At 43.9% G+C, this 27,604-nt stretch overlaps 1 protein-coding gene and 1 long non-coding RNA gene across 2 annotated transcripts in view; one reads left to right on the plus strand and one right to left on the minus strand.

Annotated features, from left to right (window-relative positions):
- The window catches only part of ik (IK cytokine), a 43,276-nt gene that overhangs the window by 8,517 nt on the left and 7,155 nt on the right, over positions 1–27,604 (plus strand). The window contains exons 4-16 of the mRNA XM_069898025.1: positions 1,413–1,472; positions 3,220–3,387; positions 5,362–5,476; positions 6,771–6,841; positions 8,527–8,573; positions 12,857–13,020; positions 14,546–14,654; positions 16,006–16,051; positions 18,040–18,250; positions 20,034–20,052; positions 21,791–21,869; positions 22,883–22,963; positions 24,248–24,305. Coding sequence (XP_069754126.1) covers positions 1,413–1,472; positions 3,220–3,387; positions 5,362–5,476; positions 6,771–6,841; positions 8,527–8,573; positions 12,857–13,020; positions 14,546–14,654; positions 16,006–16,051; positions 18,040–18,250; positions 20,034–20,052; positions 21,791–21,869; positions 22,883–22,963; positions 24,248–24,305 — 1,228 coding nt within the window. The remainder of the gene's footprint in view (positions 1–1,412; positions 1,473–3,219; positions 3,388–5,361; positions 5,477–6,770; positions 6,842–8,526; positions 8,574–12,856; positions 13,021–14,545; positions 14,655–16,005; positions 16,052–18,039; positions 18,251–20,033; positions 20,053–21,790; positions 21,870–22,882; positions 22,964–24,247; positions 24,306–27,604) is intronic.
- Positions 193–27,404, minus strand: LOC138743142 (uncharacterized). Its single transcript, XR_011344667.1, has 2 exons — positions 27,253–27,404; positions 193–722 (listed from the first exon to the last, which is right to left on the minus strand). It is a non-coding gene; the product is annotated as an uncharacterized lncRNA (long non-coding RNA).

Here is a 27,604-nt window from a genome sequence, read left to right on the forward strand (position 1 = left end):
TTGGGTGGCACGGACTCATGGGCTGAAATGGCCTGTTACCGTGCTGTAAATCTACATTTTTTAAAAAAATTAAATTTAAATTCATATGGGGCATAATTGAGAAATGGCAGTTATTGTAATGATCAAGATGAGGATGTAAAGTAAATCTCATCGATTACTGTGGTTCAAGAAAGGCACCTCACCACAACCATGTCAGGGGGAGTTAGTTTAAATTTATTTGTCACTTTTGCATAGTACAGTCAGAAGGTTTCTTCTGCAAGCAATCTAACATTTGTACAGTCGCACAAGAAGAACAATTTTGCAGTATAGGTTTGTAATGTAAAGGAAGGTCAGTTGGCACCAAGCAAGGGCAGCGGGATGGCCCAATTGTGGGGTTCATTCAGGAGCTTGATGGCTGCGGGAAGGATATGTTGACTTCCTTTCCTAGGAAGAGTGAGATGTGGATGGAGTCCATGGAGTTAGTTCTTCAAAAACCTCCCCAACCCCTTCTGGCACCATCTGCACATCATCCCCCACCTTGCCTGACTCTACATCACATACCAGCCCCTAATACATCCCTCCCCCATTCTACTGGCCATCATCTCTCTCCATTTCATCCTGATGCAGGGTCTCAACCATTCCTTGCTGCTGGGTTTGTTGCTTGTCCTGCCGAGTTCCTCCAGCGATTCATTTTTTTGCTGTTAGTCAAACTAATGTTGTTTCTGCAGATCTAGTTTCCCATTCTGAAATATATAAAAGAAACTCATTGAGATGGTGGCAGTGTGGCCACTAGATTAACTAAAGGAAAGTTTGTTAAACTTCCAAAGAGTATTGTGAATGTAGAACATTGTAGTTGGGGTGAGTACTGTCATCCAGTAAATAAGAAGTTCAATAAATTAATCTCGGGTGGGAAGGATCTACTTGGAAGGTATACCTGGCCCGTTTCATAACTGTTCGATTTTAATGCTAGGTTCAGGGAAGCTTCTGTCAGTCCTCTCAGGGCTAAATGGGGCTGCTCTGACTGGATTCAGTCTGGTCAGGACTTAAGGTGCGATGGGGAGCAGCCCTCTCGAAAGGCTGGGAGGGATGGAGGGGGAGAGAACTGATGGGTTCCTCACAATTTGGAATCGAAATCAAGCAGATGCAATTTGGATACGTCAAGCTCTTGTTCAACAGGCTGTATGGTTAAAGGGCTCCAGATCAGCTCCATCAGAGGAAGCAGTGAGATCCGCACCGCTCGTCTCTGAAGGGACTTCTGTCTTGCTTGTTTTATTCATGGTACTGATTTACCTGATGACTGTTTGCCTTTGAAAGGCAAGTAAAGATTCTTGTGTACATGTCAATAAATTAATAACGATAACACAAATTAATCTGCTTCCATTTTGTGTGGTTAGAGTGAGTGTAATCAAATGTTTGCTGATGCTTTGTCACAGGATGCCAAGGGAATACAATGAGGAGGATGATCCAGCTGCTCGCAGGAGGAAAAAGAAAAGGTAAGCATGATGGACTCTCAAAAGGTATGTGGGCAAGTTGTACATGGAGGGTGAAGGAAATTAATTGATAAGATCTGAAACAGGCACATAATTGTCAAGGAATTAATTTGTTTTTCTTTAATTCAGAAATATAGTGAAGGGCCAGACCAAAGAGTAGGGTCGCGCTAGATTGGGATGCTGTGAATGTAAAGCAGTGGTTGGACAGTGCTGGGCGTGGGTCTAGTTGGTGAAGTGAGCTTGCATGAAGGGACAGAAGCGTATGAGATGGCATATTAAAGTTTGGAGAAAGATGTTAAGATAAAGGGCAGAAGATCACAGAGAAAGGAACAGAAGTAGGCAATTCGACCCATTGAGTCCACTCCACAAATCCACCCTGAGCTAAACTGTTTTCTCATCTAGAAGAGCCAACCTTGAAAGGTAAAAGTTCCATTATTGTCACACAATACTGCGTTTAGAAATTCTTTAACTTTGTCTACCGTAAGGCAGACAGAGAGTCGTCACTTTGTCCAGCGTCCCTCACAGAAAACTACAGCACCTGGTGTTCCTGGGCAGTCTTCCCTCCAAATACTGACCAGGCCTGAGCCTACTTTGCTTCCAAGATCAGATGATCTCAGGCTATCAGGTGTCAAGAATTGGACCGGGACAGGGCTGATATTCAAAACATGGTTCTATTTTTTTTGCATTTTTAAATTTTAGATTTTTTTAAATTTATGAAATTTAAAATCTACAGCATGGTAACAGGCCCATCCGACACACAAGCCTGTGCCTTCAAAATACCCCAATTAACCTACAATCCCTATCCATTTGGGAGGGTGGGAGGAAACCAGAGCAAACCCACGCAGACACTGGGAGTATGCACAAATTCCTGACCAAACATGCTGGATTCAAACCCGGGTTGCTGGCATTGTAATAGCGCTGTGTTAACTGTGCTGCCCAACACATTACTAAATTAAATGTGTATGAAAAGAAAATGCATTGTGGAAAAAACAGTAGAATTCTTTATTAGTAATAAAACAATTCAGCTGTGATCTGCTTTTCTCTTCTCTCTCAAAGAGAAATTAACTTCTGTGATGAAGAGATGGTCAGATTGACTGGATTTTTTTTGGGGTGGGGGGGAAAGGTGGGAGCTGTTCAGTTACTCCCTTACATTTTCCCCAGTGTTGTGGATGATTTCTTTCCCTTAAGTCTGAGAATGTATCATAGCTGTTCAAGCATTACTACCTCTTTAGGCAGCCTTTTTCTGCTCAGAATTTAATTGCAAAATTTCCTGCAATTTTCTTTGGCTGCAATCTTCTGAAATTTCCAGCTTTTTTGCTTCTTGCATCAAATATAAATTTTGAGTGAAATTCAAGCATCATCTCTCTGCTGTGGTTATTTTTCCAAAGGGAACTAACCAAAGAGTTTACTTTGCATTTTGGAGCAACACAAGAGAGAGCAGATGCTAGAATCTGGAGCAACACACACCTAGTGAGTTGAGCAGTATCTGTGGGAGAAAAAGAATGGTCGCCGTTTCAGGTCAGCTTCATCAGACCTCTTCTGGTTCTGACCTGAAACATCAACCGTTCTTTCTCTGGCTGATCTTGCTCGACCCATCAACCTGCTAAGTTACTTCAGCAGGTTGCTTTTTTTTTAATTACCTGGAGTTTTCTTTAGTTAGAAACTAGGCATTTCCGTTGTTGTGACCTGATTTTGTCTTTGAACCTGTGTGAAAGTAGCAGAGAAATTGGAATGTCCTATTTACTTTCAGTTATTATGCAAAGCTGCGACAGCAGGAGTTGGAGAGAGAACGTGAGCTGGCCGAGAAGTACCGCGATCGAGCAAGAGAGAGACGCGATGGTGTGAACAAAGATTATGAGGAAACTGAGCTCATCAGTACCACAGCAAACTACAGAGCTGTTGGACCAACTGCTGAGGCGTAAGTACAGACACCAGTCTAAATCCATGTCCTCTTTTGAGGCCACGACACAACCCCTGGAATGCCTGTTCACTTTGTATTAGCTTTTAAATTACAAGTCCATGAGATATAGGAGCAGAAGTAAGCCATTAGGCCCAATGAGTCTGTTCCACCATGAGCTGATCCATTTTCCCATTCAGTCCACTCCCCTGCCTTCTCCCCATAACCTTTTATACCCTGACTATTCAGGTACCTATCAATCTCTGCCTTAAATACACCCAACAACCTGACCTCCACAGCCACCCATGGTAGCAAATTCCAGATGTTCACTACTGTGACTAAAGAACTTCTTTAAATGGGCACCCTTCAATTCTGAAGTTGTGCCCTTTTGTCCTTGACTTCCCTACCATGGAAACAACTTTCCTACATCTACTCTGCCCAAGTCTTTCAACATTCAAAATGATTTTATCAGGTTCCCCCTCTATCTACTGAACACCAAGGAGTGCAGTCTAGGAGCTGTGAAATATTCCTCATGTGCTAAACCCTTCATTCCACATCACCTTCAAATGTGCCAATTTTAGTCGTTCAAGTGCTCTGGGCCTTTTGGACCAAACTGTTTCTGTTTGCACCAGGTTACAGTGCCTGGAAGCACAAGAGCAATCAGAACTGATTATTAGATGGTTCTGTTTCTTGTCTCGTACTCCAGAGGCAAGAATTAATAACGATCCACACCATCTCATGATTTTAGATTTCATGATGTTTTATCCCGATTTTTCAGTTCTCTCATAAAGCTACCACCAATTGTTGTCAAATCATGTTTGCCTGCCGCCCCCCCCAGAACCCCATTCTGATGCTGTGAAGGGGGTCTGACCTCATGACCCAAGCTGAATCTTAGTTACCTGAGGATGACTGGAATTTAAGTAGGTAATTTATTCACCAATTTTATAAATGTAAATAGCAGATTTTAAAAATTCTTTCAATTGCCATTGTAATTGATGTGGAGTTACAGCAATTTACTCAATCTTTTTGAGGCTATGACCCTCTTGGAACTCTGCTCAAAGTTTATGAGCCCCCTTCCCTGTGAAGCAGTCAAGTTTAGTTGATTTCTTCCATACTTTGTTCCTACCAACTACATGAAAAATCATTTTGATTTCAGGCTGTCGTCCCCCCCGTCCCCCCCCCCCCCACCCCCTGGCCCTCACCACTGTTGAAAATAGGAGGTTTAAACTACAATTAGTTTAATCTGTGGAGCCAAATTTAGTGGTCACCAATTGGATGAAATAATAATGTAAAAAGAGCTCTGTAATACTACAACGACTAGTGTGTATAATAGTTGCCGTTGCATGGGCCCACAATTGATGGATTTTCCCTATTTTGGTAAATAGACATCCAAAGACACTTGCCAAATGTTGGGAATTGGAAATAACGGAGCACACTGCCCAATGTTTTGAGATCATTAATTACTCAATTTTTATTTCTGACCTGATGCTGCTTCATGGCTGACATTTCAGGTTACGTTATTTAATATATCTGTCTTTCTCCTTAACCTTGCTGTACATTTCCTTTTAAAATGAATGTATTTTGTGTTGCAATAGGAAGGGAGTCGTGTGGTGCTTTTGATCAGCCATTCTCAACGGGGGCCACAGTACACTTAACAGGGGCCACGACCTGAAATCATAAAATGTTTTTTTATGCAGTCAGTAGGAGAGAAGTGTGAAAGAAACCAATTAAACATGACTGCTTCTAAGGGAAGGGGACCCCATAAACTTTGAGCAGAGTCCTAATGGCTAGTTGAGACTTCAAATCACCTTCCTGCCTTTTTATTGTGAATATTCTGGAAAAAGGTCTTGTAGCACTTTAAACATCACTTTCACGCCATCAACTTTTTCCTTGCACAATTCGAGTCATGTAATCCAACAGCTCTTTAGTTTCTTTTAAGCCATGATGTCAGTGTTTTCCGTCATTGCCTGTAACTCTCTTTTCTCTTTGATGCAGGGACAAGTCTGCTGCAGAGAAGAGGCGCCAACTGATTCAGGAGTCCAAGTTCTTGGGTGGTGACATGGAGCACACTCACTTGGTGAAGGGGCTGGACTTTGCGCTCCTGCAAAAGGTTAGCAGCTTCCCCTTTGTAGGGAATAAAGTGCCCTGGAAGGAAGGGATCTTTCAAAAGATGGCACCTGATCCTTGAGTGCAAGTGCTGTCAGAGCTCAGCTTTACTGCAGGTTACTTTGGAAGTGTAAATACAATTCAGTAAATGGCAGCCTCCTTCGGAACATGGGAGTCTTGGAGTGCAAGGCCATAGCTCCCTTAAAAAGCAGTACAAATAGATTGGATGATAAAGACATATGGTGAGTTCGCCTTCATTCATCAGGGTATAAACATGTCTAATAGGCAAACTTTGTGGACCATTTTTAGGGTAAGATCTAGTGGGTTGACAATTACAATCATACTACTCTTGATCATGGTAAATACCTATGTGGTTTGAGACTTTAGGAACTCGGATGGGCAGGTGGCCAGGGCCTAGGGAGTTCCACTGGGCAGGTGGCCAGGGCCTAGGGAGTTCCACTGGGCGGGTGGCTGGGGCCAAAAATAGGGGGAGCTGATTTTTACATGGCATCGACTATTACGTGCATGTATACGTTAAGTAGAAAGGTTTGGAAATCATGTTGTAGCACTGTATAATTTGGTTGTGCCACATTTGTGTGCCACACGATCGAAGAATGTGGAGCCTTTTGAAGAGGTGTTCAAGAGATCCTTGTCTGGATTAGAGTACATTTGCTATAAGGAAAGATTGGATAAACCTGGGTTGTTTTCTCTGGTTTCAACCTGAAACGTCAACTGTCTGTTTCCCTCCACAGGTGATATCTGACCTGTGGAGTTCCTCCACGTTTTCTTCTTATTAACATTAAAACTGTCTCATAAGTGTATTTTGGTCTTGACTGCTTTAACCCAAACCCTGCTAAACTCTTGTTATTATTGGACTACTTGCTGTTTGAGTTCATTTGCATGGGTGGCACACAAAACCAAGCTTTATGCTGTATCTCATTATACATGACAATAACATGTTCATCAATTCAGTAATGTGGTCTTCAGCCTCAATGGTATAACTTTTTTTTAAAATTGTGGTCAGGATGGGACAAATGGATATAATATAAACCAGATTTTGAAGCTTCAAGCATTATCACAAAGGAGACCATTGTCAATGTAGTAGTCTGTTGGTATCTTGCATGGAGATCCCTTACTCTACATTTGAGTTTTGACAATTCATGCACAGTGTAAGATTAACACTGTTGTTTGCCACTGTTTACAATTTTCAGTCCATCTGACTTTTAATGTGAGGAATATGAGATTTGGGAAAGTGTTCAGGAGGATCTAACTAATTTTTCTGGTTTGTCCTATATTAGGTCCGTGCAGAAATCACCAGCAAAGAGAGAGAAGAAGAGGATCTGATTGAGAAAGTGCAGAAGGAGGTGAAGTAAGTAACTATTACAACAGTGGGAGAGGGAAGGAAGATGTCCAATCAGCTGGAAGAACTCAGAAGGTCACGTGGCCTCTGTGGGGGGTGTGAAGGAGGTATCGTCAACATTTTGGATTGAGGCCTTTCATTGGGATTGAGAGCAGAGAGGGAAGATACCTGGTATAAAGAGGAGAGAGTGAGATGGGCCTGTAGATGATTGGTGGACCAAGCTGGAGTATGGATGACAGACGGATGGATCCAGGTAGGGTAGGGGAAAGGGTTGGAATTGGAGAAAGGTGCAGGTGGATGACAGGTGGAAATGGTTCCAAAGTTAAATTTATAATCCGATACATTTCACATACAACCCTGAGATTCTTTTGTCCCTTGGGCCAGACAGAATTTCTATTTGTCAGTAGTGAAAACTATACTTGAGTAAAAAAAAAATACAAAAGAGAGAAATTTAAACAAAGAAATATAAACAAACTGTGCAAATACAGAAAAAAAATAATATTCACTAATAAATAATGTCAAGTAAGAATCCTTAAAAGAGTCTCTGAGTCTGTTGTTTAGGAGTCTAATGGTGGAGGGGCAGCAAATCAGATTTTATTGTCATGAACAAGTCATGAAATTCGGTGTTATGTGGAAGCATCAGAGTGCAAACATATTATAACCATCTTGCAATATTGCTGTGAAAAAAATAACATTAATAGTGCATGAAAAGTCAGGCCGTGTCTTTGGTTTGTTGATCATTCAGGAATCTGATGGCAGCGGGGAAGAAGCTGTCCTTGTGCCGCTGAGTGCTTGTCTTTAGGCTCCTATACATTTTCTCTGATGGTGGCAGAGTGAAGAAGGAATGGCCTGGTGATGGGGGTCTTTGAGGATAGAGGCTGCTTTTTTTTAAGACACCTCATCTCGATTCAGTCCTCGATGAAGTGAAGTCTGGTGCCTGTGATGTCGCAGGCCGAGTTAACAATCCTCTGGAGTTATTACTTGTCCTGAGAGTTGGCACCTCCATACCAGGCATTGATGCAGCCAGCCAGAATGCTCTCCATGGTACACCTGTAGAAGTTTACGAGATTCTTCGGTGGCATACCAAATCTTCTCAAGCACCTCATAAAGTATAGTCAATGGCAAGCCTTCTTTGTGATTGCATCAACATGGAGGCTCCAGGACAGATCTTCTGAGTTGTTGCCAACCAGGAATTTTAAGTTCTTGACCCTCTCCACTACTGAGCCCTCGATGAGGACTGAGTCATGTTCCCCTGACTTCCTCCTCAAATCCACAATCATCTCCTTGGTTTTGCTGATGTGGAACACAAGGTTGTTGTCATTACAACATTCAACGAGGTGATCTCTCTCCCTCCTGTTCACTTCCTCATTGCCATTTCTGATTCTGTCGATAACTGTGGTGTCAACGGCAAACTTGTAGAAGGCCTTGATATTGCCTCCTGAATCTGATGGATGGGTCTTGATGGACTGATGAGGAAAAAAATAAAGGTGGATGGAGCCTGGAGGGGAGGGTGAAGATGGTGACAGTGATTCATGCATAAACACTCAACTCCATAGGAGTTTTTAAATGTTGCTTTTTCAGTGACATCTGGGCTTGAATTGGAATTGTCCGTAGAAATATTCTGATTCTCGATGAAATGTGTGATTAACCCTAACCCTAATGTAACTGTTAATTATTTTTAAATTGTCATTCAGGAAAGATGAAGATCCAGAACACAAAATTGAATTTAAGACTCGCTTGGGTAAGCAACTTTATCTTGGAATTTGGTCACCGATTTATTACAGGTTTGAAAGCAGGAGACTCTTGAGCCTTAAGGCTGGAAGACAAATAAGCCACAGCTTCTCTGTAGTAAACAAGAAGCTGGAGGGACTCAGCAGGTTGGACAGCATCTGTGGAGAGAAACTGCCAGTCAATGATTCCTGTGCATTAGACAGATGAGGAGAAGGGGCAGAGAAGTGGCCAAATGAAAGGCCATGTCGGAAAGCGGACGGTCACGCACTTTGGTGGAGAAAATAAATGGACAGACTATTTCTTAATTGGGGAGAATAGCGTGAAGGTCAAATTGCAGGTTGAGTCGGGGGTGAAGAAGACAAATGCAATGTTAGCATTCAGTTGAAGTGGAATAGAATACAAGAGCAGAGATGTGATTTTTGAGGCTTTATGAGGCACTGGTGACCCCTCGCAGAGTATTGTGAGTAGTTTGGGGCTCCTCATGTAAAAAGAAGAGGGGGATGATTCTGAGAATGAAAGGGTTATCATATGACAGCCCTTGGTCTGTATTCAGGTGGGGGGGGGGGAAATTTCATTGAAACAATTTGAATCTAGAAAGGCTTGGACAGAGTAGATGTAGAAATGGAGGGAGAGTCTAGGACAAGAGGGCACAACTTTAGGATTGAAGGACGTCTACTTAGAACAGAGATGCAGAGGAATTTCTTTAGCCAGAGGGTGATAAAACTGGAATTTGTTGCCACAGGTGACTGGAGGACATCACTGGGACTATTTAAGGTAGAGATTGACAGGTTCTTGCTTAGCCAGAGCATCAAAGGTTATGGGGAGAAGGCTGGGCAGTGGGGCTGAATGAGGAAAATGGATCAGTTTATGATAAATGGCAGGGCAGACTTGATGGGCTGAATAGCCTATTTCTGCTCCTTTGTCTTAAGGTCAGGATCTTTTCTCAAGTCCCCCCCTCGAAACGTTGTCTGTGCTTCTCTCTCCACGGATGTTGGCTGACCCGCCGAGCCCTTCCAGCTTCTCTTGCTTGCTCAATCCCAGCACCTGCAGTTTTATTTTGTCTCCAACTTGTGCATAGTATGTCTGGCTTCGACTAAACTTATTAGGAAATGCCTTGAGTGTCCTTGGAGCCTCTTGGATGCTGGAAATGGCATAATTTTACATTGCTGAGCAATATACAAGGCTACCTTACAAGTAGTAAGCTGGACAAAGATGAAGAGTCTCCAAACAATGTCACAGATTAAAATTCTGATCAGTTATTGCATATTCCAAGATGCTTTCAGAACTCCTGATCCAATTTGAGTTAGAATCTGTTCATCTCTTGCTTTTTCATAGATTGTTAATGGTTAAATGCTGCTTGACTAAGCATCAAATTCGTCTTCGCTTTGTGTACTTGTACCTTGAAGGGCTTAGGCCTGATATGTCAATTATATATAGTCCCTTTACAACCGTACTGGGGATTGAAGAATCGTCACTACTTGGAATGGTCATAATTCAGAATTATGCCCGTGTGGAGTGCCAAAGTCTTAAAGCAAACTTTTTAATTAAATCTTTTTTTCATTGTACAATTGACGATAACAACTTAAAGCTTTCTGAATTTGTCGATCGACCTTGGCAAATCTTTCCACATTTTGGTCCATGCTTATCTTGTAAATCAGCGTTCTGGGGTGGGTGTGACCATCTTGTTTTTTGTGCGCATGTGCGAGCCTTCGGTGGGTTCGCATATTGGAGTTCGGTTGGCGCACGTGCAAGACTTGCGTGCACTGACGATACTGAATTCGCGTCCTTAACTGTCATGCATGCGCCAATCGAACTCCAATACATGAATCCACCACGCATGCATGGTAGGTTCATGTATTGGAGTTTGGTTGGTGCATGCACGATAGTTAAGCACACTTCTTTGGCTTGGCTTCACGGACGAAGATTTATGGAGGGGTAAGTCCACGTCTGCTGCAGGCTCGTTGGTGACTGACAAGTCCGATGCGGGACAGGTAGGCACGGTTGCAGCGGTTGCAAGGGAAAATTGGTTGGTTGGGGTTGGGTGTTGGGTTTTTCCTCCTTTGTCTTTTGTCAGTGAGGTGGGCTCTGCGGTCTTCTTCAAAGGAGGTTGCTGCCCGCCGAACTGTGAGGAGCCAAGATGCACGGTTGGAGGCGATATCAGCCCACAGGCAGTGGTCAATGTGGCAGGCACCAAGAGAATTCTTTAAGCAATCCTTGTACCTCTTCTTTGGTGCACCTCTGTCTCAGTGGCCAGTGGAGAGTTCGCCATAGAACACGATCTTGGGAAGGCGATGGTCCTCCATTCTGGAGACGTGACCCACCCAGCGCAGTTGGGTCTTCAGCAGCATGGATTCAATGCTTGCAGACTCTGCCTTTGCCAGCTCGAGTACTTCGATGTTGGTGATGAAGTCATTCCAATGAATGTTGAGGATGGAGCGGAGACAGCGCTGATGGAATGATGGCGGTAGAGGACCCATGATTCGGAGCTGAACAGGAGCGTGGGTATGACAACGGCTCTGTACACGCTGATCTTTGTATGTTTCTTCAGGTGGTTGTTTTTCCAGACTCTTGTGTAGTCTTCCAAAAGTGCTATTTGCCTTGGCGAGTCTGTTGTCTATCTCTTTGTCAATCCTTGCATCAGATGAAATGGTGCAGCCGAGGTAGGTAAACTGGTTGACCGTTTTGAGTTCTGTGTGCCCGATGGGGATGTGGGGGGGCTGATGGAGGACCTCAGTTTTCTTCAGGCTGACTTCCAGGCCAAACATTTTGGCAGTTTCTGCAAAACAGGACGTCATGCGCTGGAGAGCTGGCTCTCCAGCACACTGACGATATTGAAATCGCATCCTTAACTCTCACGCATGCGCCAGCCGAACTCCAATACGCAAACCCACCATGCATTCATACAGGAATCAAGATGGCCGTGCCCAGCTCTGGGACCCCGGAATGCCAATTAACAATGTAAGTACACACATTTTGACTCTTGCATTCCATGTATCCCTGTTATAGTTTGTGAAATACAACATAAACCATGTAAATTTTTTTTAAAACATTTTTTAAAAATTCGCTCATATGTGCAGATGGTCGTAAGTTGTATGGGTCGTAAGTTGAGGACCGCCTGTATCTTAACCTCCTATGGGTGCTGTGAGGCCTGCTGAGTTCCTCCAGCATCTCTCTGATTTTAATCCTTATTCCAAGCCTTTCCAGACACCCAATCCAAACTCTGCCCTGCATCCCTAGCTGCATTGGTGCTACTTCCTGCAGAACTTGCTGCCTTTGCCACCAACTTCCACCCTTGCCTGTACATGCACTTGGGCCATCTCTGACGCTTCTCTCCCTCTGCTGGATTTCTGTCTACATCTTGTCAGATAAATGCCACTCCTATCATCTATAATCCCACCATCTCCAATAACTCCCTCAACTGTATCCGCCCCCCTCATCCTTCCTTGTTTAAGAATGCCACAACTTTTCCTCAATTTTTCCATCATCTGGTTCCAAAATGAGGTCTGCTGCTTAAGGGTCCTTGAAATATGCTTTTCCTTCAGGAGAGGTGGCCTTCCTTCTGCTATAGTTGATGCACCTTCTTGCCCTCCCACTTCTCCATCTCAGGACGGTGACTTTATAGAGGTGTACAAGATTATCAGTGGCTTTGGCACCTGGGACGACAGTAGCAAATGTCAGAGAACATCTGGGTGAGTGGAGGAAAGTTCAGAGGAGGTGTCAGAGGCAGGTTTTATTTTTTTACCGAGTGGTGGGTGCATGGAATGCATTGCCAGAGGTGGTGGTGGAGGCTGATACAATAGAGACATTCAGAGACTTTTAGATAGGCAAATGGATGTAAGAAAAATGGAGGGTTATGGGTGTGAGACAGGGAAAAAGTAGATTGCTGTGGAGTAGGTGGACGAAGGTGGGCACAACATTTTTCTATGTTCTATGTTAGACAGAACAGCAATAATTCTCTGGTCTTCACCCCTCACCCCACCAGACTCCATGTCCAACACGTCATCTTCCACTATTTTTACAAGCTCCAAAGTGATCCCAGCACCAGTCGCTTTGTTTCCACCTCCCCCCTCCCCTTTTTTTTTGCTGTCTCCAGAGACCATTCCATGACTCTCTGGTTGTCTCAGCCCTCCCCACCCATGCATCTCCCAGTCAAGGCACTTGGCCTCTCAATTGTAGGAGACATGACAGCAGGCCCTTCACCATCAGAACCACAATGCAATGCTGTTGGGTTTTCTGTCACTCAGGACTCGAGGTTTTAAAGATCCAATTCCTGACCGTGCTCTTTCATTCCAGGGCGTAACACATACCGTATTCTGTTTAAACTGAAGCCACAAGAGCGCAATGAACTGTTTTTACCAGGACGCATGGCCTATGTCGTGGATCTGGATGATGAATATGCAGACACGGATGTACCTACAACACTGATCAGGAGCAAAGCTGACTGCCCCACCATGGAGGTGAAAATGCCTTGTGCAGTAACAGCATGTTATATTGTTGTATGGGTTTTAATTGGAACTGGTTGGTGATTTTTCCATTTTGCCAGGTTTACGCAGAACATTGAAAGCTAATATCTTAATCCCTGGCCCATGTCGTACAGCAATGCCTCCTGCAAGCTGTTGTGAAATTCAAAGTTCTGGTTTTGGTATTACAAAATATAAGCAGTGGCCATATAAAGTATCCTGTGATGATGTGACCTGGTTTAAAACAACAAGGCAATTCTTTCTTGGAGAAAACAGAGGAAGGGGAGTGGCTCAGCAAGTCAGCCAGAGTCCACAGAGAAAAATGGATAATAAATGTTGCAGATCAGGGCAGCTTTTCAAGGCATAGGTTCTGACCTGGCACAAAAAGTTGACACTCCATTGCTCTCCACTGATGATGCCTGACTTGCTGAGTGTCTCCAGGTTCTGCTTTTTTCCAACGTTTGCAGATAATGTGTTCTCTCTCCGAGAACATTACACGTGGTCTTTTATGAAATGGCCAGCAAATTTGGAGGATAACAAGACACCAAGTTGTCAAGTCTTCAGAGTGAGATGGTCTATTGACATAAACAGTATCTCCCCCTTAATTGACCGGCTATGTTTTTTGTTAACTAACTGGAAAGTTAAGATGGTGGAGTAACAGTGTGGGTTAAATCCTGTTGCAATGATGGTGTGCCCAGAAAGAATTTATCTGAGTCCAGTCAGGGATTGGCAGTTTCTGAATGAACTCAGTGTGTTGTTAACCTGACCATAGCTTTGTTAACCTCGGCTTTAAACCTGTTGCAGCAAGTGATGACTAGTCTAGGGTATTGTTGGCAATAGTCTCCCACTTGATGATGCTGATGTAGTTCTTGGCTTTGGGAACACTTTCTGTGACCTCTTAATGAGAGCATGATGTGCACTCTTGCAGCTACATCGTAATTTTTTTAAACTGCAAGTCCGGCCAATTGAGATGGACAGTGAATTGCTGCTTCACGTCTCTGGGAACCTGGGTTCAATCTTGACTCCTGGTTCTGTCTCTTTCCCTGTACACTGTCTGGGTTCCCCCTACTCCCCCACTCTACCCTGATCAGCAAGTAAAGTAGCCATTGAACATTGCCCCCCAGTGAGTCAGTGAACGGTTGACTCTGTGGGGTGGGGGGGGGGTTGATAGGGACATGAGGAGAATAAAATGGGACTCTGTAAATGGTCGTGGTGGGTCAAAGGGCCTGTTTCAATCCTCTCCACCCCTGTATGACCCACTCCACTCTAGAAACAACACAAGACAAGGCTGCTTTATCCACACATGTGGGAAGTTCATTGAGATTTTAGAATTGAAAACTTCAAGTTGTTCTCCTTTTATTTTCTTACTTTCTCATTCCAGGTTCTATTTAAACTGAAGATTTAAGAAAATTCTTCAGTTTAATTAGAATCTAGTGTCTCCTCCATCTCAGCCTTCATGATTTGATCGTGTACTAAGGTGATTTTGTGGCTCTGTTATGATTCCTCTGTCCCTTCCCTTCAGGCACAAACAACATTGACCACCAATGACATCGTTATCAATAAACTGACCCAAATCCTGTCCTACTTGCGCCAAGGAACGCGTAACAAGAAAATGAAGAAGAAGGATAAAGGTAAGATTGAACATAGAAAGCAAGAAACTCTCATTTAAAACTCGGGCCAGCGCATCAGACAGTTCAGTATAATAGATGCATCTGGGACATCAAAATGATGGTTTAACAAAACTGACAATTGTCACTTTTGGTGACAAGATGGCAAATTAGAATTAAACTGTTTTGTGTCATATGTACTGAGATCCAGTGAAAGTTTAAGACACGACAAGATGTCAGATGTTGAAATTTGGTGCAAAAATCAGTCTACTGGAGGAACTCAGTAGGTCAAGCAACATCATTGGGAGGAATAAAACGGCTGATGTCTTGATGAAGGGTTCCAACCCTAAACGCCGACCATTCTTTTTCTTCCACTGATATTGCTCAACTGACTGGGCTCCTCAGCAGATGGATTTTTGCTCCGGAGGAAAAACTTCGATTTGTGTGCTATCCAGACAAGTCAGCCCATACTTGAGTTCAACAAGTAATGCAAAATAAAACAAAATGGCAGTGTAGAGTGCGGCGGAGAGAAGTTTAGTTTAAACGATGCAAGGGTAGGTTTACAAATGAAGTCTATTTCAAGAGTTTGATACAGCATGAAAGAAACTGTGATTGCTCCCCTTAGGACAGGGAAGATTATGCTAACACATCAAAGGTTTTCAACATGATGAGGGGTTTTTAATCAGTTGAAGGAATGGTTTTCCCGGTGAATGAACCATAAACATAATATCATTGGTGAAGTGCGTGGAAGGAGATTCTCTTCTCAATGTGGACTGTATCTGGATCACTGACTGAACAAATGCTAGCATGTACTTTTTGAAAATGTCTTTGAATGGCAGGTCCTTGAGGGGTGAGGGCAGAAGCTTGGGTGAACGACCGAGCAAAATGCTCACATAAAATTTGTGTTGGAGGTCTGTTAACGCTGTTGATGGTGGCTAGTTCTTTTGGATAACACCTGAGATTCCATGCATTGGCAAATATGCAAAAGGCAACGATTCACCAAAACAATATTTATTCTGCAGAAATGTTAAAATTTTGATTCATTAAACAGTTCCAAAGGTTTACAGTCTATCACAGTGTACTGAAATTTTATTTTTAAATTTTTTTTTGTGGGGGATAAAAATGCAGTAATTCAACTGTTTCAGGAAGCAATAAATGCAGATTCATGAAGGCCAGACTCATTTTCATGGTAGGGGTTTGCATTCTTATACTAAACAATGGTCTATAAAATGTTTATTTCGTGGTCATAACTATGTTAAATCCTCCAAATGCACAAAAGGTGGGGAGAGGGACTCATCAGAAAATGCATATATTCACAATGGTTATATGAATGCCCTTTTAATTAATTTTTTTCTTCATCGGTTTTCTTTCTCAGGTAAATTGGGAGGCGATGAAAAGAGACCACCGGAGGCTGATATAAGGTTTTTTTTTCCATTTAAATCTACTTGGACACTTGTTTTAGAAGTGGTGAAGGGCCTTGAGGGAGGGGAGGATTCTTGTCAGCAGGACAGATGGTTTTAAATTCTGTAAAAGTGATTGACAGAGGGAAAAGCTAGTTTGTATTTTGATGTAGAACTATAAACAGGATAACCAATTGGTGTGGAAAATGTAACAATACTGGCTTGACTGGGTGAACTTAGTTACATTGGCTACAGAGTGTAAGGGTCTTCATAATCCTCATTTCCTCCGTGTTTTGCATATTGAGGTTGCTACGACCTCGGTACATTTTGAAGTGTGGGAGGAAACCGGAGCACGTGGAGGAAACCCACGCAGACACGGGAAGAACGTACAGTGTTGGACAGACAGTTCCGGATTCAAACCCAGGTCGCTGACACTGTAACAGCGTTGTGCAAACAACCATAATGCTCCTGATTTCTCCTTGCATTTGATCATACCCCTCTAAACCCATCCTCTCCATGCATCCGTCCAAATATTTCTTCCTCCTTTGCCAGCTTGTTTCCTACACCCTTCTCCCTCTGTTTAAAAAGTTAAATCTCATCCCCCACCTTAAACCCATGTCCACTGGTTATCAATTCCCTGGTTCTTGGCAAAAGACCCAATCTACTCTCATGATCTTGTCCACCTCTGTGCGATCACTATTCATCCTCCTGCGCCCCAAGGAATAAAGCCCCAGCCTGCTCAACCTCTCCCTTTGAAATGATGGGAGGAAAGGGGAAAATGTATTTGATGATGAAACTCATTAAAAGTATAGTAGGTTTCAAAGGATCTTCCGATGTGGAGGCTGGTGGGTTGGAAAGTGCGGACTGTCAAGTCAAGTTTATTGTCCTCTGATTGTATAAGTACAACCCGACAAAACAGCATTCTCCGGTCCTCAGTGCAAAACACCAGACACGCAACCAGACAGAGCACACATATAGATAAATAATACATATGCAGGAGAAGTATTATATCTATAAAAATAAATATTGTTTTGTACAAATAAGGTTGGATAAATCCCCAGGGCCTGACAAGATATTCCCTTGGACCTTGAGTGGTGTTAGGGTAGAAATTACAGGGGCTCTGGCAGGAATATTAAAAATGTCCTTAGCCACGGGTGTGGTGCTAGAGGATTAGAGGGTAACTCACGTTGCTTCATTGTTTTTAAAAAAAGGCAAGTTAGAGGCTGGTGAAGCCTGTCGTCAGTACTAGGTAAATTATTAGGTGTTCTAAGAGATCGCATGTACAATTATTTGGATACCCAGATTAGGGATAGACAACATGGCTTTGTGCAAGGTAGGTCGTGTTTAACCAATCTAATAGTTTTTTGAGGCGGTTACGAGGAAAGGGTGTGAATATTGTCTGCATAGATTTTAGTAAAGCCTTTGACAAGGCCCCACATGGGAGGTTACTTAGGAGGTTCAGACACTAGGTATTCATGGTGAAGTAGTGAACTGGATTTGGCAACGGCTGTGCGGGAGAAACCAGAGAGTAGTGGTGGATGATTGCTTCTCAGACTGGCGGCCTGTGACTAGTGTCTTCTATATAAATGATCTGATAGTAAATGTAGGTATGCTTTTTCCACTGAGGTGAGATACAAACCAGAGGACATGGGTTAAGAGTAAAAGGGGAAATGTTCAAGAACGTGAGGGGGAACTTCACACAGAGAGTGATGGGAGTGTGGAATGAGCTGCCAGCTGAGATGGTGAGTACGGGCTCAGTTTGAACAAACAAGAAGAATTTGGATGGCGACATGGATGAGAGGGGTATGGATGGAAGAGGTATGGAGGGATATGGACTGGGTGCCGGTCAGTGGGACTAGGCAAAAAAGAATGGTTTGGCACAAACTTGAAGGACCGAAGGGGATTTTTCTCTGCTGTAGTGTAGTTTAGGGGAAATCCTTGACATTTTGCTGAATGCATGAACAATTCCCACATTGTGAACTACTGTGCTTTCCCCTCTTTTCTTTCAGCATCTTTGACGACATCGGTGACTATGTGCCAACAACAGCAAAAGTTGTCCGGGAGAAGGAGCGCGAAAAGTACCGGGAAAAGGAGAGAGAGCGAGAGCGGGAAAGGGAAAGAGAGCGGGAAAGGGAAAGAGAGCGGGAAAGGGAAAGAGAGCGGGACGAGGAGAAAAAGTCGAGACACAATTACTTTGAGAAGCCAAGAGTGGATGATGAAGTAAGCTCCATTCGATTATATTACCAGTACTAGCACCTAATCCAAAGCCAATCAAACATAATTTATGCCAGGGTCATTCGATTGTGGCTGCGGACGCTATTGTTCATATGTGGAACTTGATTAATTCTCAAGTGGTAGCTGTTGTTGGGCCAGATATTTATTTATGTAATGTGACCTGGATGGAAATGGGCATTTATCTTAATTTCTTGTGGTGAGCCATTTTCTCGAATCACTGCAGGCTTTCTGATGAAGGTAATCCCATGTTGTTGGGAAGGGAATTCTACTGTTTGGATATTTCCAAGTCCGGGTTTGCCCCTTGGAGAACGTGCACGTGGCCCTGAATCAGTCTGAATGACATCCCGATGCTTCATTTACAGCAGTGAACGGAACGGTATTCTGTGCAACCAGTGAACTTTCCTCCTCCTGAATCAATGATGGAGGAAAAGTCACTGATGAAGCCACTAAATATTCCTGAGCACTGTCCTGAGGCAGACGCAATTGGCTTCCTAAAGTTTGTCTATCCTCTTGCTGTCTGGATTTCATTCCATTTCTTCAAAGTGTCATTTAACCTTCTCATGGGCTACAAGCAGCTATCGGGGCACGTCTCGTGTTGAAAGTACTTTAGTATTTTTATAAACGTGTGTGTGTAATGTATGATCAATTGTTGCAGATAGCAATTCAAAACCTTGCACAGCCCTTGAACTATTGCTTCATCTCGAGTTATCAAGAGATAACTGCTCCTCTCTTTGTTTTTGGAGAAAAGGCACAGGTAGGGAGATGTTAGAGCAGCCAAGGCGAGTTTAGTCATCGGCATCTGCTGGGGGTGTCCATTGGCCTCTGTAATGTGCACTGGAAGGATAGAACATGAGAGACATTGATGGTGATGTAGGGAGATTAAAATGGGCTTCATCAGGCACTGGTGAGACCTCAGTTGGAGTATTGTGAGCAGTTTTGGGCTCCTCATTTAAGAAAGGATGTGCTGACATTGGAGAGGGTTCACAAGGATGATTCTGGGAATGAAAGAGTTATCATGTGAGGAACATTTGACAGCTCTTGGCTGGTACTCATTGGAATTGAGGAGAATGAGTGGGGATCTCATTGAAACATTTTGAATGTTGAAAGGTGTGGACAGAGTAGATGTAGAAAGGCTGTTTCCTATAGTGGGAGAGTCTAGGTCAAGAGGGGCTCAACTTCAGGATTGAAGGGCATCCACTTAGAACAGAGATGTGGAGGAATTTCTTCAGCCAGAAGTTGGTAAATTTGTGGAATTTGTTGCCAAAAGCAGTTGTGGAGGCCAGATCATTGGGAGTATTTAAGGGCAGAGATTGATAGGTTCTAGATTAGCCAGGGCATCGAAGGTTATAGGGAGAAGGCCGGGCAATGGGGCTGAGTGGGGAAATGGATCAGCTCAAGATTGATTGGCGGGGCAGACTTGATGGGCTAAATTATAATTTTTGTTTATCTGAAATTATATCCAAGAAAAATGGCAAATTTGAAATAGAAAAAGTAAAGGTTAGGTTGTATGTCCCTCCTGAGTAAATCTGTGCTCTTTTCTGAAGTGGTTTGATCCCTGTTCCCTGATACCATAGATTAGCAATATATGGACCTATCTGCACACTAAAAATATTTAGAAGTAACAAAAATGTCAGAAAGTTCAATTCTTCTGGGTTTGCATTGTTTTTGTCAAATACAATTGCAGTTTGATCAGTTTGTGTTTCTGCACCTGTGTCACTGATTTATACTGACAGGAATAACCCTATGCCATTTCTATTTGTTTAAACAGCCTGCAGAATTGGAGACTGGTAAGTATTTTAGTGTTTTTTAAGGGATCGCGTCTGGTCTCGGAATTCAATGCCTTGGATCACCGTGTGTGTTTCCTTGGATTAATAATTTTCATAATCAAATTTCTGTGTGACCCCCTCTAAAAATGGTTGTGTGTTGTTGGTTAATCGAATATTATTTGCATAGAAACTGCTCCTTCCAGCCAACTTCTCCATGCTGACCAAGTTGTTTTTCTTGGCTATTCCAATTGGCTTGTGATTGGCCCACATCCTTCAAGCCTTTCTTATCCATATACGTGTTATTGAACATAATGCCTTTGATCTATTGTATTTTTTTCCACCATCTCTACTCCTTCCACGAGTCCACCACCTTGTGTAAAGAAGGGTCCCTTAGCATCTTACCGCTCTCACTTTAAACCTGTGCCCTCTAGCTTTGGATTCCCCCACTTCGGGGGAAGAAGACTGTGACTTGTTTATCTATACCCCTCACAGTTTTGTAAATCTTGCAAGGTCCCCCTTAGCCTTGTGCTCCAGGGACAAAGTCCCATTCTGTTGTAGTACATGGTCTCCAATCCTGGTATGCTCCATGGTCCTGCAGAAACGCTATCTTGTGTTTACTATGTGTTAATGGAATGAATGATAAATAAAGATGACTTAAATCTACACTACATCTCTGGCTTAAGGACTTCTCTCCTGCCACTACAATTTGAAATGTCCCCTTTTTTGCATTGTGAACAATTATTTAACTGTGGATCATTTATTGAAAAATTGAATAATTATTTGGTGTTCTGTGCTGAACATTGGAGAGCATTCAGGCTTCCTTTCATTAAAAACACATGGGATTTGGTTACAGGCCCAGACCGGCCCACCTGCTGAAAGAGTGCTACTTCTGTCTGCTTACTGTGAGCCTCTGTTTAACATAATTTTAGCAAGTTCCACCAGGTTATTGCAGTCACATTAGCCCACTATAAAGTTGTTCAGAACACACAAGTGGCTATGTTACCCAGCCAGAAAAAGCACTGCTAAAATGATTGGACTTTATATAAAAAAAAAATCCTCCTTACCCTCGAGTTTAAGAATTTTATATTTTGTTTTACAACATACCCAGATGATAATATTGGATTGTCAAAGGATTACCCTTCTGTCCAGTTCAAGATAAGGTGTTGCTTTCTGTAAAAATACAATGCTAGAGAAACTCAGCTGGTCAAACAGTGGACTTTATATCCATCAAGCTACATAACCAACGTTTTGTGCTTGGGCCTGAAACATTGGTGATGTATCTTTATCTTTGCTATATCAAGTACACTATTTGACTGGCTGAGTTTCTCCAGCCTTGTGTTTTTACTTCAGCCATGGACTTTCATGTTGCTTTCTGTGGCCAGTCTGGTCTGTTTGCACTCCAGTGCAATTCGTTCTTAAATACCCGACTGAGATGGCTCAGTAACCGACTCAGCTGAAAAGGTGCACCACTATTTCTCAATTTAATGAGGGATGGCTAATAAATGCCAAAAAGCTCTGCAAATTGATGTTGAACAAGCAACAAGTCAGGCAAAGGAGGCAGTCTTTTGAAGTTTGTGTGGCTGCGATGAACTCAGGCATCAAACCCAGGCAATCCCTGCTTGAAACCTGTGCTGGCTGCTGTGTTGATCATATTGTTAGTTTCCTTACCTTAATGCAAAATTTGCATGACTGGGTGGGAGGGTGAAAAGGGGCAATTTAAAAAAAAAAAATCTAACCTCACTCTATTTGTTTTATCTAGGTCCTGGGTCAGCAAAGGATCTGATTAAATCGATTAATGAGAAGTTTGCTGGAGCTGCAGGGTGGCAGGGGGCAGAATCATATCCTTTCTATATCGACTGCAATGCTGGGTTAGAGGGAGAATAAAACTGAGGGGGAAATGTAAGACGGGAAACATTCAGAGCTATGCTACAGGAAATATAATTTCTGCTATTTTATTTAAAAAGACAGAGCCTCAGACAGGGCAGAACTCCTTCAGTCTGGCACTGGAAATGTTTTGAGTTTCTGGAGTGCCACTGACTGGCATATCTGGAAATAAGTACAGTAAAATCTCCATTATCTGGAATTCTAGCAACTGGCAAAAAAATTGCAGAAAATAAATAAATAAAAATTATGCAAGTTAAAAATTGGCGTGCCTTACTGTTAGTTCGCCAATCCACACAACCTAAAACAACCAGAACATTGACTTATCTGGGATCTACCAATCCCCATCGGTGCCAGATACCAGGGTTTTACTGTATGATGAAGTTTGACGCAGTGGTTGGGGGTTAACACTCTCCCCGTATCTCAAATGGCCTCTAGGATATTTTGTCCATCAAACATAGAAGCACAGATTTGCAACACAAAAGGATAGTGTTTCAGCCAGTCCAGACTGGTCAAAAAAAAAATATTTGCGTGATTCCCACTTTTCAGCTTGTTGTCCATGGCCTTGTAGTTTCCTGCTGTTTGGTTTCTCATTCACAGGTTCACCCCCTTTCACTGTTTTTACACATGCCTTTTTTTTCCCCTTGAATCTCTTCTAACCTATTCATCAGTTAAATTAGGTAGTGATCTTTCTGTTGTGAGAAGTAGGCCCTTCCTGTTTACTATCTGACCTCCCAAAATGTTGCTCATCCCAACTAAGTCTTTCAGTTTTTTACCCCCTAGAGAAACCAAATTCCACCCAAGCCCATCTCTCCCCATAACTATTTTTAAATTGATTTGTTTATCATGACATCTACAGTGAAAATTTTTGTTTTATGTACTATCCAAGCAAGTTAACCTGTACTGGAGTAAAACAGTGCAATAATTAAACAAAAGTGCAAGGATAAGTGTTTCCTTAACTGTACATCAAAGCAAAGAGACCAGAAGAGAAGAAGCGGCTTGGAGACTTCTTTGGAACATCGGACAGCTACGCAGAGTGTTACCCTGCCACGTAAGTGTTGGCTTAGAAGCAAAATTCTTAATTTGAAAGGATTTTCAAGGTGTATAAAACTAGGGGCATAAATGAGCTTTCTCCCCAGGCCGGGAGAGCCCAGGACTCGATGGCATATGATTCAGGTGAGAGGGAAAAGATTTAAAAGGACCCAAGAGATCCCCCTTCATCTACATCGTGTGATGGGTATGTGGACAGAGCTATAAGAGGTAGAGATGGGGGAGAGATATGCGTATGTGGACAGGTTCACGGAGAGCGAAGGTTTACACAGGTATAGGCCAACCACAGGCAAATGGAACCAGCTCAGATGGGCACCTTGAACATCTTAAAGTAAAAACACAATGCTGGAGGAACTCAGCAGGTCAAACAATGTCCTTTATATAGCAAAGATAAAGACACATAATCAATGCTTCAGGCTGGTGTCTGAATAAAAGGATACGGGTGGAGGCATGTTCGCAAAGGTAGGAGGTGGAGAAGGGAGGGAGGACACAGCAGCAAACAAGGGGAGGGGAGATGGCTGGGTGAATAGAGAGGAAATGGTATGGCGAGCTGACAGAGAGAAGGGAGGGGGAAAGGGGAGCAGGTTAGAAACCAGAGAAGTCGATGTTAATGTCAGTTTCCTTGCTGTACAGTTCTGTGACTATTTGCTGGGCTTACTGGTCTCCCTTCATGAAACCACAACAATCATTGTATTAACACAGAACACCACGTAGTTCATTATCCCTATGTTGGCTGTTTGAAAAAACTTGATTAAGACCCCTTCCCTCCCCACAGCCTTGTATTTCCCACCCCACAGAGAACTACACATCCCCAGTAAGGGGTGGGGGGGCTTTGATGGTATATTGAGGAAACTTTTTCTAACTCTGGATGTAGATTTTAAACCATGACCAGGCTTTGAATCAAAGTGAGCAGCGAGTTTGTTCAGTGTGGGCAGGGCTGTGGCCAAAGTGCAGGGTAGGTGGGTCGGCTTGGAGAGACACAGGAGACTGCTGGAGGAACTCTGGGTTGAGCATCATCAGTGGGAGAAGCAGAATGGTCGGTGTGACAGGCCAGAAGGCATGAACTGATCAAGGGCTGGATCTTGGTGGAGGGTTCAAGCCGACATAACCATTCTTTTTCTCTGATTAATGCTGCTCAAAAAGCTTTTTTTGAAGTGCTGGCAAGGACATGCGTCAAATTCCTTTCTGAAATGTAATATATCTTGGTTAGGGCTCAGTACTCGTGTGACTGAGTCAGGGCGACCACTTAAGGGAATTACCTCATTCCCTTTCGTTTTTGTTGCAGGTTGGACGATATGGCTGTTGACAGCGACGAAGAAGTGGACTACAGTAAAATGGATCAGGTGAGGAGGTGGTGGATCAGGTGAGGAGGTGGTGGATCAGGTGAGGAGGTGGTGGATCAGGTGAGGAGGTGGTGGATCAGGTGAGGAGGTGGTGGATCAGGTGAGGAGGTGGTGGATCAGGTGAGGAGGTGGTGGATCAGGTGAGGAGGTGGTGGATCAGGTGAGGAGGTGGTGGATCAGGTGAGGAGGTGGTGGATCAGGTGAGGAGGTGGTGGATCAGGTGAGGAGGTGGTGGATCAGGTGAGGAGGTGGTGGATCAGGTGAGGAGGTGGTGGATCAGGTGAGGAGGTGGTGGATCAGGTGAGGAGGTGGTGGATCAGGTGAGGAGGTGGTGGATCAGGTGAGGAGGTGGTGGATCAGGTGAGGAGGTGGTGGATCAGGTGAGGAGGTGGTGGATCAGGTGAGGAGGTGGTGGATCAGGTGAGGAGGTGGTGGATCAGGTGAGGAGGTGGTGGATCAGGTGAGGAGGTGGTGGATCAGGTGAGGAGGTGGTGGATCAGGTGAGGAGGTGGTGGATCAGGTGAGGAGGTGGTGGATCAGGTGAGGAGGTGGTGGATCAGGTGAGGAGGTGGTGGATCAGGTGAGGAGGTGGTGGATCAGGTGAGGAGGTGGTGGATCAGGTGAGGAGGTGGTGGATCAGGTGAGGAGGTGGTGGATCAGGTGAGGAGGTGGTGGATCAGGTGAGGAGGTGGTGGATCAGGTGAGGAGGTGGTGGATCAGGTGAGGAGGTGGTGGATCAGGTGAGGAGGTGGTGGATCAGGTGAGGAGGTGGTGGATCAGGTGAGGAGGTGGTGGATCAGGTGAGGAGGTGGTGGATCAGGTGAGGAGGTGGTGGATCAGGTGAGGAGGTGGTGGATCAGGTGAGGAGGTGGTGGATCAGGTGAGGAGGTGGTGGATCAGGTGAGGAGGTGGTGGATCAGGTGAGGAGGTGGTGGATCAGGTGAGGAGGTGGTGGATCAGGTGAGGAGGTGGTGGATCAGGTGAGGAGGTGGTGGATCAGGTGAGGAGGTGGTGGATCAGGTGAGGAGGTGGTGGATCAGGTGAGGAGGTGGTGGATCAGGTGAGGAGGTGGTGGATCAGGTGAGGAGGTGGTGGATCAGGTGAGGAGGTGGTGGATCAGGTGAGGAGGTGGTGGATCAGGTGAGGAGGTGGTGGATCAGGTGAGGAGGTGGTGGATCAGGTGAGGAGGTGGTGGATCAGGTGAGGAGGTGGTGGATCAGGTGAGGAGGTGGTGGATCAGGTGAGGAGGTGGTGGATCAGGTGAGGAGGTGGTGGATCAGGTGAGGAGGTGGTGGATCAGGTGAGGAGGTGGTGGATCAGGTGAGGAGGTGGTGGATCAGGTGAGGAGGTGGTGGATCAGGTGAGGAGGTGGTGGATCAGGTGAGGAGGTGGTGGATCAGGTGAGGAGGTGGTGGATCAGGTGAGGAGGTGGAAGCGAGGGTAGAGTAGAAAGTTGGTGAGCGAGTGGTATATCCACGTAACTGCTTATTCCCACATTGTCCAGTTCAACTTCTGACCTACCGAGTTTCCTCAGTGAGAATTTTGTAAGCGATGGTGTAAGGTACGAATGATTAGGGCATATGAGGCTCGATAAACTGGGACTATTTTCCCTGGAACATAGCAAGCTGAGGGGTGGTGTTATGGACATATAACCTCCAAAACATAGGGGATTGTGGATTTATTGATTGTAAATTGGGCGGCACAGGCTTAAATGGTCGGAATCAGCTTTTACCACGTTGTAAATAAAGAATGTATATATAGAATCATGAAAGGTGTTGAGAAGAATGATTGGTGTTTTTACCAGGATGGTGGGGACTAATACAAAATGGCATAGGTTTAATGCAGGAGGGGAAAGATTAAAAGGGGACAAGAGAGCCAACCTTTCCCATACAGGGGGTGGTGGGTACCGTGTAATAGTCAAGTTTTGGGGACCAATGTTTCTGATTAAATTTGGGGTGTCAACTTTTATACAGATTCTACTTTTGATCGCAGTAAGTGCCTGCACTATTCAAGGTCGGATGGGTGGGTAGCTGAGGCGAGGGTTTGCAGTCAGGGCATTAGGAGCTCTGATAGCCGGGCAATCAGGACCAAAAATGGGGTGATCAACTTTTACATGGGATATACCAAAATTGCACGATTTTTGGGCCAAATTTTACACGGTATCCACTATTATATGAATATATATATATATATAGTACGTTGGCAGATGAACCCCTGATTCTTACAGTCTTCCAGAGGAAGTGGTTGAGGTGGGTATGAGCACAATGATTTAAAGATATTTGGGCAGGTACATGGATAGGAATGATTTAGAGGGAGATGGGCCAAGTGAAGGCAAATGGGACTTGCTCAAGTTGGCTTGGACACGTGGCCAAAGAGCCTGCTTCCTTGCTGTATGACACGAACTTGTATTTAATGTAAAATGCTTTGGAACACTTCACAGAAGGGATTATTAAAATAAAGATTCTTTACCATGACAAACTACTCCCCTTGCTAGAATCCTGATTTCAGAACTTGATATTTAATTTTGATCAAGGGCTCAGACCCAAAGCATTGACTGTTTCTACTCATGAGAGTCCCTCCAGGTAGCAATGGCTTGCTACCAATGTTCTAAAGGTGCCAGATTTATGGAATATATTTAAAACCTGTTTATGCCGGTTTTGATCAGATTCCAGTGTCTCTTTGAGGTTTGGGGTCAATATTGTTTGCTCATGTTCCTGGGGTTTCCTTGCAACCTTGAGCCCTATAGAAATGCAGGTTGGTTTATTGAAATACCTTTGCCATTTTGTCAATTGTTTCTATAAAATGTTGGACCTTTGGCTGTTGTAGCTTCTATTTGACTTCTTCCCACGTTGCTAGCACTGAGGTTGATTAGACCACCTTTACTCAGAGCTGTTCTGGGCTGATTTAGATTTATTGTCATGTGTGCACAGATGTAGCAGAAAGTTACCTTTTGTCTGTCGTTCAAAAGCTAGCAAGAAGTTGCCATCCTCTGGTGATATCTTGCCATGAAATGAAGGGTGCTTCTCGAGAGACAGCTACCAGTTGAGGGTCACACAACCTCCTCCGATGTAGCTGCCTCAGCCCCTCCCAGACGCTGAGCTTGAGACCAGATACTATTTATTGTGATGTAATAAAATAGAATGTAATGTAATATTGTACTAGTTTGCCTTTGGTCTGCCATAAGCCAGTTAAAGCCCTTAGAGAGCCGTCAGCAGTAGGACTGAACGGTAGCGCCCTTCTGGGGACGTGCGGGGAACTGCTGTGTCTCCTCTCCCCAGGTCTGCTCCGTGGCAGTTCTG

The sequence above is a fragment of the Narcine bancroftii genome, chromosome 9, assembly GCF_036971445.1.
Source record: "Narcine bancroftii isolate sNarBan1 chromosome 9, sNarBan1.hap1, whole genome shotgun sequence".
NCBI classification, from domain to species: Eukaryota; Metazoa; Chordata; class Chondrichthyes; order Torpediniformes; family Narcinidae; genus Narcine; species Narcine bancroftii.